This window comes from Cricetulus griseus, chromosome X, assembly GCF_003668045.3.
Source record: "Cricetulus griseus strain 17A/GY chromosome X, alternate assembly CriGri-PICRH-1.0, whole genome shotgun sequence".
Classification (NCBI taxonomy): Eukaryota; Metazoa; Chordata; class Mammalia; order Rodentia; family Cricetidae; genus Cricetulus; species Cricetulus griseus.
Genome location: NC_048604.1, coordinates 82,684,215 through 82,696,338, shown reverse-complemented (window position 1 = coordinate 82,696,338; position 12,124 = coordinate 82,684,215). Strand labels below are relative to the sequence as shown.

Genomic DNA, 12,124 nt, shown 5'->3' with positions numbered 1-12,124 from the left:
ATTGTTATAAGACATGATGGTGATTTCTTTAGCATAACAAAAACTATACTCCTGAAAGAAAATTCTTCTAAAACAATGAGCATCTTGAAATTTTTTCAGTAGACTTTGTACATAATTCTTTTGCACCATTGGCCGCCTAGTTCAGTTGGTTAGAGCATGGTGCTGACATAAGAATTCTTTTGCTACGTGATAAACAGAAGGTAAGCCTAACAGATAGGGACATGAGTATTTTCTCGTCCAGAACAAAGCAAGCCCTAAATTGTTTTCAATGTCTTACAGTAGGTGACTGAATGTAGGTTGATCAATCATTTTTTACCCTATTCTTACGGGCCATATTGTTTTATAAGTCTCAATATATAACTAATATTCAAAGTTCATATCTTAATCCTTTTACATTGAGCAATTCAAGACAGTTTGATTATGAAGACATATTGAATAGTAAAGAGTACATAAATTCTAGGTCATTTATGAATTGCAGCTTTACTACTACTGTGGATGTTTTATCTAATCTACATTTGAAATAGTATAGTGATTTCTAAAAATGGATCAAAATGATTATTAGTGGATGACTGCCAAATACTAAATTTGTCACTGTGGCAACATATGTAGTTTCAAGCTGAAAGCATTTGGGTTATATATCATTGATCACTTTAGTCTTTTAGGTTCACAAAATACGAATCTTTATAGATAGCCTAGCAGATGAATTACAGTTAAGTGATTCAATGGCTGTCATAGAAGAAATGACCAAAAAATCCAAGCAGTCCAATACATTTAAAACCTTGAAATTTATTCAGTAGCATAATCTCCAAGAAGCTAGATCCAAAGCCATACCTTTCCCTGTGCAAAGACAATGAACTATTGTCTTGGTGCTAGGGATGAGGTCAGGGCTTTAGATACACTAGGAACCACCTCATAACTGAGTCTCTCTGGCCCTCAGTTGCTGAGTACTTTGAAGGAAATTTGATGTTTGTTTTTGATAGTAGAATTTTATAGCAAAGTAGAGAAAAGAAAAGCAAAATCAATAAACTTCAAGGTAGACTGAGCTACAAAGTGGGGAAAATGCAAGATTCCACAATTAGAAATAAAAGATGGGCTATCCATTAAAAATGGCAATGAGGGAATATGATTAATATCTGAAATCCAATAAACTCTGCAACCTAGATAAACACATTTCTTGAAAAAAAGTGTATAGATTATAAAGGCCCAGTTTCTGAAAATAAATAGGTGAAATAGGAAATGTTAATAGCTCTATGAATTGATTAAGTAAAACTGAATCCTTTGTTTAAAAAATTATCCCACAAACATAATCTCAGAACTATAACTTGCTAGTGAGTGAATTCTTCCAAACATTTAAAAAAAGATAGAACACAATGTTAAACATAATTTTAAAAAGACTGCTTTCCATTTGTTTCCTACTTCTTCCTCATTTATTATTCCCCACCTCCATTAGCAACATTCTCCAGCAAAGTAATGGATTTATGGACCTGTCATCATTGTTGGATTTCATCCCTTCCCTTCTGTTGTTGCCGTTGTTTGTTTGCTTTTCGAGACAGGGTTTCTCTGTGTTTCCTTGGCTGTCCGGGAACTCGCTCTATAGACCAAGCTGGCCTCAAACTCAAGAGATCCACCTGCCTCTGCCTCCTGAGTGCTGGGATTAAAGGTGTGCGCCACCATCACCTGGCAGATTTGGCAGATTTCATCTTTTGAAATGAAGAAAGCAGAGCCTGATTCCAAAACCTTACTCATAAAAACATTATATACCCATTTCTACAAAAGAAAACATTACAAATGCACATAAAGGGCTCTGCTCCATGGCTCATTTACTGCAAATGAAACCTACCAACCCTGTTTGGATAATTTTTATAGTTGTAATGGGTCTAATTTTAAGCAGTTTCTTAAATGTTTATCAAATATACAATTGGGAGACAGAGAGAGAGAGAGAGAGAGAGAGAGAGAGAGAGAGAAAGAGAAAGAGAGAGAGAGAGAGTCCCTACAAAGATATACTTTCTATCCCAAGGAGTTTATACTCATAAAGCCCTCTATTCTTAGGAATGAATTTCTACTTTAAAAAGTTGATCTATGGTTGGTGAGAGTTTAAATGGTATTATTATTTATCAAGTGATTTTAAGCTTTTGATTACAGATTTATGAAAAGCTTTCCAGTTTTTGACATGAAATCAGTTTTTCTTTTCTGCTAAGCACTTTTTCCCCTTTTTTATTTTATTTTATTAGTTCAAATTAGGAACAAGCTTGCTTCAGATGTCAATCCCTTCTCCCTCTCCCTCCCCTTACCCCCAACATCCTACCTGCCCTTAGCCATCACCCTTCCACTCCACAGGCAGGGTAAAGCCCTCAAAAGGGGCTATTGGTCTGGAAATGTTGAACTTAATTTTTTTCCATTTGTATAGAGGTAACGCACTGTATTAAATATGTAAGGTCTTAAAAAAAGAGAATGGATTTTGAGAGCCCATCCCTTGTGACGGGATGCTCTCTTAACCTGGACACATGGGGTGGGGCCTAGGCCTGGCCCGGGATGATGTGGTAGACTGTTTTCCCTTTTTAAAATGGTCTTATTGTAAACTATATGCTATTAGATTTACAGATGTACACCACCACACCCAGCCTAATTTTCCTAAAAGTACTTCTAAAGTTAGTGCATATTGGCTTGTAGTACCATACAATTTAAAACAAAATACTGAAGTGCTAATAATTAGATGTATGCTGGAAATCTAAGCAGATTATAAGGTTATCTGAGTAATGAGGAGGCTAGAGAAGAGGGGCCAACAGAAACCTTTTGGGAATGGCGTCTGCAGTTACGTGGCATAACTCTTCAGGTAACTCAGCAAATCTCTCTATCCCCTCATTACAAGAACAATGAATGACCTGGATATCGTAGGACCTGAGCAGTGGCCTAGCTGACTGCATTCAGATCTAATATGTGTACCACAGAGAGATAATCCATTCAAATACTGACCTGCGTATTTTCCAATATGTTTGTGTGAGTTGGTGAGATGAAGGCAGGTGATGTTGTAAAAGAACTTTCCAAATCTAAGACAGAGCTCACCCTTTTCTTTGCAGCCTAAGGGAACATTTACTTTTCTCTTATTCTGCTAATAGAATAGAGTTCGGGCTTTTAGTGCATAACTACCATTCTTAGAACTTGGGAGCAGTACTTTCCAAAGGTGGATTGTACTGAGGGCTTACATATGGGATCAGAAGTGATTATAAAATGCAAAGTCTTTTGCTCTTAAAGGCAAGTAATATGTAGTGTGCTAGTTGTCATTTTTAATGCAAAGGTTGCTTACAAATAACCTGTAAATTTGTAATATGTAGGAGTAATATTCTAGCATGAGTTGCTTCCATTTTTCAACGAGAAGAATTTTCTATGCATTGCAGTCTGGTCTTTGTCTCCTAAATGTCGAGATTACAAGAATGTCCTACCACCAGCGTGTTTGTCATCAGTGCTTCTCATTCACCTCCTTATTCCTTGTCCTCCTCTGCCTCCTTCCTTCTTCCTCTTGTTTTTTTTATTTTTTGGGCTTTTAAGACAGGTTCCCACATAACCCAGGCATACAGCCTTTTATGCATAGTTTATGTTCAGGCAATACTTTTTTTTTTTTTTACTGTGTGGCTTAAGCAAATGATTGCTAAAGTACAATTTCCATTTAGTTGCTGTCACTGAGTTTTTACTCTAGATTTTTTTTTTTACTCTAAATTTTTCCATCATGACTTATTACTTGGGACAAATGTTCTGCGCATCTGGTAAAGAAGCATTATGTTTAGTGTTTAACCTCAGACAAATGCAAGGTAATGTGAAACAATAGGAAAGGTAAATTCCCTCAGCGCAGTGAGTAGCAGAGCAATCCTTGAGAACCCACTCCCTTTTGCAGAAGAATGATTTCATCCCCTCTTAGTACCTTTGCTTTTTCTTATGCAGACTCCTCAGACCCCTGCACAAGTGAGAGAAAAGCCCGAAGAATTAGTGTGACTTCCAAAGTACAGGCAGATGTCCATGAATCCCATGCAGCAGCTGCAGATGGTTTGTACCCGTGTCTCTGGAATATGTTAACCTATAAAAGTTATCATAACTAGAACATGCCTTTAGATTTACCTTCGAAAATTATAGTCCAAATGCGTAATGCTAAATGTTATAGTAGATCCTTGGTGCTTGCTAAAACTGGTTTTAAAAGATACTTTTTAAAAATTTATGTGTGTTTTATATTTACATCTCAATTTGGACTGGCCACATTCCACATGTTCAGTAGCCACATATGGACACTTATTGGACAGGCCAGCTCTCTAGTAATCATATAATATAGAAAGCAAGGCAAAATAATTTTCAAATGAATGGAAAGTTCTGGATTTGATAAGATTTTCACACAAATGTCTAATGCTTCTTTGGCTTTATATGCTGCGATCCTATTGAAAACAGGTCTCTAAAAATATTAATATGTGTTTGTATTGGAATACTTGCATATATTCTACATGATATATGCTAAATACTTTGCAAATGAAAAGGTAACATTGCAAGAAGAAACAAGATGCATGAAAATACCTTACATATATTTTTTCTTTACCATTAGGATATGTTACAAAAAGTAATTTTTTCAATTTCCATATAAACACTTCCTATTTACTTTTTCCATTTTTTTCAAGATAGGGTTTCTCAGTGTATCAGCTCTGGCTGTCCTAGAGCTACGTTTGTAGACCAGGCTGGCCTCAAACTCAGAGATCCCTTTGTCTCTGCCTTCTGAGTGCGGGGATTAAAGATGTGTGCCACCACTACCACCTGTCCTTCTTTTACTATTTTTAATTGCATGGTTTTGAGCATTTTGTCTTCTGTATTATAAATACTATACAAGCAATATTGATTAAAGTATTTGTGAGGCTTTTATTTTTATGAAAATACAGACTATTATATAACTCAATCTGTTCAGTTCTTTATACAGTTTATAATATATGTTGTACAAAATGGCTTCATATACATCCTTTGATTATACTCCCTGTTGTCCTCTTTAGTTCTTACTTGTACATAAATATTTTTTAATAAATATTTTCTATAAGGTAGCCTACAAACTGCTTTTAAATATGCCATAAAGATGATTATACATGTAAATCAAATTAAACATTTCTAGAATACTACTTCTCTTTGAAATGAGTTGTATAGTTCTTTAGAACCAAAAATAATTTTCTTCCTCAGTTACCTCATAGTGATTCATGATTTCAAATTAAGTCGGCATGATACTAAACAGGTAAAATAGACTGGGACCTTTTAGTTGTTTACATAGTTTTGAAAACTATTTTCAAAGGCTGGAGAGATGGCTCAGCTGCTAAAGGCTAGGTTCACAATCAAAGGCTACATTTTGGAATGACATAAAAAAGAAAATTAACAGCTAAGAATTTGATTTTTTTTTAAACTTTTTACACTCGGTGATATTCGTGGGATTTAAAAGTCACCTGTCCTAAGGGTAAAATTGGGAATTTTAGAACCTGTCTATTAAAACAAAAACTTCTATGGAAGTAGTTTATTCCTAGCGAGGCAACTAAAGGTGGCAACTGAAACATGTTCAGCTCCTGTTTCTGGTCACAGGATTAGGCTGAGGAGATCAGTGAATTTATTCTAACAAAACATCACCTTTCTGATGAAGACTTAGAGTCATTCCCTTATAGGAAAAAGTTCAGGCTTTAAACCTGTTTATTTGACCTATGGAATCACAAAAGATAGATCATTTGATAAAACAGAAGTTACCTAGTTGTTTTTCAGTGAAAAATAGGCTTAGCCCAAGATAACTGCCAAAGCCTGACCAAATCTCTATTTCCTGCCTTTCTAAATAGATATTACATATTACCTTAGATCTTCATTTAATTGCCACTTTAGTAGGAAGGGTTTCCTATGTTCTCTAGGTGGGTTCTCAGAGCCTCCTTACCTTGCCTTCAACTTCTAGGGCTAATCCATCAGCTCTGTACCTTTCTATCCAGAAGGAGACCCTTCTTCTCAATAGGGAATCATCCCACAAGGCAGAATTGCCAGATGAACTCTAGGAGCACAGCCCTTTTGAGCCTAAGAGCAGAGAAAGTTAAGACTTGACAGGAATCTCAAAGAGCACCCTAAGGTTGCTGTCATTTGATATTGCCAGGTATAGACATTTTTCAAAAAGTAATATATAAATAACTTTTTTTGGGCCAAGAGAACAAAAGAATCATGTATATAGAATGGATTTTAGTTTTATAAATAGCTGAAAAGTCTTGTTCCCTTTTCACTATTCGGGAACAACATTGTTAGGAATTGTATCTGCCATTGATAAAGCATTAGTATAAAACACATGTGTATTCCTGGAAGCAAATGTCTCATGGAATAAGGTATCCATTTTGTCAGCCATTTACTATTCTATGGGCAGTACTTGCCAATAGGAAAGTCACAGAGAAGACAGTTTACTGAGTATGCTGTCAAATAGTTCTCTCTTTTTTTTTTTTTCATTCAGCTGGAACACAGCTTAATTCGTGAGTAACAAACTAGGAAGGCTGTCTATTGTGGGCTGCTTACCATCCTTATCTAAAAGCCCAAAAATCAGTGTGTTTAGAACAAAGTGGAACATATTGTATCCAGCTTTCTGTGCTGTTAGGGTTTTCCAGCAGTATGGTTAGTAATTAGCTTACACATTGAGTAAGGCAGAAAGTTCTTCCCCTTGGTTTTTGTGGTAGTTTGTCATTTCAATTTTGACAGTTTGGGTGATGCTTGGGAAAACAGCTTGATCTAGCTTCATTTTTCTTGAATCCCCTTTCTCAGAACATATAAGTGGCTGCAGACAGACTCCGAGGACACAACCCCGAGATGAGGATTATGAAGGGGCTCCGTGGAATTGTGACAGCTGTACCTTTCTCAACCACCCTGCACTGAATCGCTGTGAGCAGTGTGAGATGCCTCGGTACACTTGAGTTCGGAAGAATTGGCACCAAGTTGAGGGTGATACTTGAGCACTCACCGGAAGGAAAGGAGACCTCGGGATTTCGTTCATCTGCCCAGCCTTTTCATTTCTTGATTGCACAGGGGGAGGAGGAAGAATGACATTGTGGCCTCTGGGCTCACAAACATAAAAATGGGGAGGTCTTTGTTTCTTTTTGTGTTTTTGGTTTTTTTCCTTTCTTAACTCATTACAGAGTGAGAGGTAGAAGGGGGGAATACTTGAAACTGGGAAAGGATTCACTCCTGAAAGAATGTACAGAGAAGTTAAGGGCTTCTGTGGAATCCCAAATGTTAAAGTTACTGCTGAGTGGCTCTTACTTTCTGAAGGTGAACTTTGAATTATGGTAGGAAATGTTACAGTTTATGCAGACAAACTGTGAATTCCAGAGCAGACTTACTTGGTCACAGCTCTCTGGAAACCAAGGCTCCCTGTGCCTCTTCCTGCTGATTCCTGTGAAGAAATGGACAGGAAAAAGCACCCGGGATATGCTTTATTTTCTTTTTGCAAAATAAGGAGTTTATTTGTAATTGCTGCTTTTTTTCAGGGGTAATTTCAAACACACATTCATACACAAACAGGATACTTTAAAATGTGATTTGTAGTAGTCAGGAATTAGGCATATCATGCCCTTTGTGAGGAAGTACAATCAGAGGTAGTAATATCTCTTTTGCTTGAACAATGATTCATCAAGCTGCATCGACACTGGTAACTAAGACCTACTTATGCCACATAAACTATTGTATACTTTTCTTAGGTTATTGATTTTAAAGAAATGCAGTATGGTTTTATTAAATGACATTCTCAAAAAACCATGCCTTGCCAGTAGCACAGTGAATGTATGCCAAATGCAAGTCCATTCCAAAATCCATTTGGAAATCCTGAGCTCAGCTGTGGTTTATAAGAAGTGCTTACAGTATATAGGGTCCCCTACTACTGGTTTGTGATGAATACATGATGTTTACAGCACAAAAATACTTTGTACCATAGTCTGAGTTAGCTGAAAAACTCATGATCTCTTTATTTGCACATGTGTTAACCAGCCAATGAGAGGGAAGTTGAAGTTGGCCAATATCATAAAGTTATTTGAGTCCTAAGAGAAGACTACTCTCAAAATATGATTGGGCTGGGGATACAGCTCAGTGAAAGTGCACTAGCCTAGCATACATAAGGTGCTCTAGGTTTGAAAAGAAAACTACTATCAAAGGGATGATGTATACAGGGGACTTTGAGCATTTTTTTAAAGTTGAGCAGACAGATCACACTGAATTCTGGCAGTTCAGGGAATACTAAAGCACTACTTATAAGACAGAATGCAGGTGTGGATATGCTGAAGAAGATAAGTCAGGCCACTTGCCATGATGTATCATGGGAAAATTAATAATACTACATTAAACAAGTTCTTTGCCTTAAATTTCCTTTTCGGCTTAGAACTGAATTTTGGAATCTCTCCCCATTTTGGTGAACATAGACAGCAATAAAGTTGGTAGGTTTCTCCATCCTGAAGAATTTTATCTGAGGAAATACCAGTTCTGTCACCCCCCTCCTGTATACACAGTCACTTTGTACTGTCACTGTATTCTAATTTAGCATTAATGTCGGCAGACCTGGAAAAACAAGCTGCACTCAACAGCATAATGAAACCAAAGGCATAACTCACTGTAGTTTTCTATCAGAACCATAACTTCACACACTGCATATAGCCTTCATTGTGTGGAGAATGAATGCCCCAAATACATCCATTTGTCTCACAAAGAGCATGACTTTGTAATTACTAGTAAATATCTCTCATACAACTGTGGCAAAACTGTGAAAACAATAATGGTGGCAAAGCAGACAGGCTCAAAACCATGGACTTGGAAAGGGCTTGTAACATGGGTCTCTCGTCAATCCCCAGTCTAGCAGTCCTACTGTTCTTTAAGGTGCCCTCGCCGTTTCTTGTATGGTTTCTTGTCTCCCTTAGTGATGGACAACTCCACTTGCTGTTACCAAACAAGTTAGGGGGAACATATATACTACTTGGTATTCTACCTAAAAATGTACAAGTATTCATAGTGAAATGCTGAAATACCAACAGTTAGCGTGGCACTGGTTAGTTGAAAATGAAAGTAGCATGTGTGAAAAGTCTGATGCTTTATTAAAACCATGTAGATGATATAAAAACTATTGCATGAAAACACACCAAGGTCAATAAGCTGTTAACATACAGTAGATGCATGGTTTCAATCCTTTGATGATATATCTAGTCAACCATTGCTTTCACCTGAAAGTTAAAAAAAATGAGGCATTTGCTTGGTGTGAAAGTTATGTATGAGCCAGCAGAACGACTTTAAGGAAGTTTTGTACATGTTAAATTTTAGTAAGTTTCATATGCCCACATAGGCTGTATTCGGTTCCTAAAAATGAAGAAAATAACTTTACACTGGTTAATTTGACACAGTTAACTGTGTTCCATAGATAGACTGCTCCTTACCTATGACCAGTTCGAATAAGAATTCATAGAACCTTCCAGGTGTTTTTTTTTCATCCAGAATGTTCTCCTGGTCAGATTGGTATGCATAAGTGGGTGGTAAGGTAGAACTCGGCTGATAGCTGGCTGCTGAGGTGTCCATGCCCTTTGGATCAGTTAGTTAGTGCACTCTTGCTTCATGTAAGAGGATAAGATACTAGTTTAATGTATCTAGTAACATAGACCTGACCCTACATTTTATATTATTTCACTGTTTTTGTAAACTGGGTTTGTAGAAAGCACTCTTGTCATTGTATTCAAAGAATATTGCCCTCTTGAATTTTGCAGTTCTTAAAGTTTAAAGGGAAAATATAGAATAGCCAGAAACCTCGAAGCATTGTAAAATGTTTTGAACTGATCCTGATCTAGTTTGGGAAGAAGTAGAGGCAGGGGATATTAAAGAAAAAGAAATGCGCTGTACAAATATGTAGTTTTAGGGCAGATTAATGTTGGTGGAGGAAAGTGTTGCTAATTTGTTTATTTCCCAGGAAGAAATGGGAAGTGTGATATGCAGTTTAATTTTTAAGGAGCTGGTCTCAATTTTAGTACTTTCTAATTATAAAAGAAATCGATGTTTCCTTAAATCTTTTCATTGATTTGTCACAATTATCTGAGGGTTCATATCTGACTCTCTGTGGCAACTCAATTTTATATAGTCTTTTAAAAAGTTAATTGTTTATGTATTTCTGACAGTATAAGAGAAAGAATATGAGGCATAGAAGAACTGTCTTTTAGAAATATTGGTGGTGTATCCTGGAATGTGAAGATGTCCCTTTAAGATTACAAATTGAATTATTTTAATATTGTACCATTGTTAGATCTTAAATGAATCCATGTTGCAGTGTGTGTCTGTATATCTGTAAAGAAAAGTAAATGGCAATTGAAATGTTACCTTAAAAACTCAGAATTGGGCACTGTCTTTGTTGCACCACTACTGTATCTTTTCTGAAAGAATTAACAGTATTTCCCTCTTGTGAAAGTTAATTCTGATGATGTTTCACATTCACCAGACTTTTGTCTGTATCATTTGCATCCCCAAATATTTAATTCAAGTAGAATTTTGCATGGCTTGGGCATTCAGAGATAACAGAACTGAGTCAGTTTTAGTTCTAAAGCCATGAAGAGTTGCTTTGAGACTGAATGGTTCTGAGTTATTTATAACAACACCCATCGTCCATGTTTCTTTCCCTAATGTAAAAGAATTGAACAAGGTCTTCATTAAAGCAGCAAGAAGTTAATTAAACCTTGTACATACCATGTCTCTTAGATTTCTGTGTACGCTCTGAAGGACAATACTTTGAGAGAGAAAAAATTGTACAAAGGCATATTAAAAGGCCATGCATGCACCATACCTCCAAGCAGTACATCTTCAGAAAGTCAAAAGATTCCTGCAAAATAAATTAAACTAAAAACAAGCTCTACACTCTGCATCTTTTCTGTGAACTAGTTCTGATTCTAAACACGCTTCTGCACCGTAGAACTAAGTGGGCACCTTCCCCATATTTTAGAGCATCTAGTGACATTAGACTTGAGATGTGTATCGTTAGGTTACATTAACCCTGACTTGAAAGTTTGGCCAAAGCATGAGTAAACAGGTTTATAGGAAGTTTGGAAAATATTAAGAAACCCAAATGCTTCATTCCATTCAACATCATTTACAAAAGGAGTAATTTCCTTTTGTCAAAGTATCATTTATGACTAGTTTTTCAAAGGTAAAGGAATCAGAGGCCCTAACATTTGCCTGGAGTCTACTGAGCCTTTCCACCTTCTGTAGAGAAGTCACTACAGATGGATTATAACATTTTCTCTCAATAGGGATTTCTACATGTCTGATATATAAAAATTACATAAACAGAACAGTTCTATAATACCCCACTTACTCTTTGGTCACCAGCCAAAATTATATATAGGCAGTCTTTCCTCATCTTTGTCATTACCCTTGGATTATTTTGAAAGAATTCTCAGTCTGTCACTTAATTTGTAAATACACTAAGCTAAACACATAGTGCTCATGGCATCTTAAATACTGAATATGCAATGTTGAATTCCTCTAATATGTATCAGACTTTTTAACTAAGCTTTCCTAAATTAAAATATAAACAGTACACTTGAAATACATAGCTCTTAAATCTTTTTACATAAACACACATGAATTTATGTATTCTTCCTTTACAGTTGTAAACCATTTATTAATGAGAATATGTTCATAAGGATACTTTAACAATTTAGTTAGGCTATACAACATCTTACAGGTTATATATAGGGAGAACATGGTATACCATCCCTAAAGAGACTAAGGCCAGAGAATTGTCAGTTCAAGACAGGTTGGGCTATAATAAGTGAGATACACACCCCCAGGGGAGTATATTAGTACTTCTGTCTTCCATATCCCAGGTTTACTCTGAAATAGTTATTTCAAATATTTGTTAACTATACTGGTGGTTTTCTGTGATGCTCATTCTTGTAGTTAACATTTGTGAGGACTATGTTACCCATACCGTGATTTGTCTTCGACTACTGGCCAGGGCCTAGGGATGTAGCTCAGTAATAGGATGCACATACCATGTGTGAGGCCATAGTTTTGATGCCTAACACCACACCATCACCAAAAAAGGAAAATGAGATTCTGACTGGCTTAATTTACATATGGAAGG

At 36.3% G+C, this 12,124-nt stretch overlaps 1 protein-coding gene across 7 annotated transcripts in view; it reads left to right on the top strand.

Annotated features, from left to right (window-relative positions):
• Positions 1 to 10,885, top strand: part of Tab3 (TGF-beta activated kinase 1 (MAP3K7) binding protein 3) — a 59,188-nt gene extending 48,303 nt beyond the window's left edge. For 6 of the 7 annotated variants that reach the window (XM_035449822.1, XM_027432581.1, XM_027432583.1 and 3 more), the window contains 2 exons: positions 3,937 to 4,038; positions 6,787 to 10,885. In XM_035449822.1, the coding sequence (XP_035305713.1) occupies positions 3,937 to 4,038; positions 6,787 to 6,935 (251 nt within the window). In that variant the 3' untranslated portion in view covers positions 6,936 to 10,885. The remainder of the gene's footprint in view (positions 1 to 3,936; positions 4,039 to 6,786) is intronic. The other variant, XM_027432584.2, reaches the window with a different exon arrangement.
• Positions 10,886 to 12,124: the final 1,239 nt, after the last annotated feature.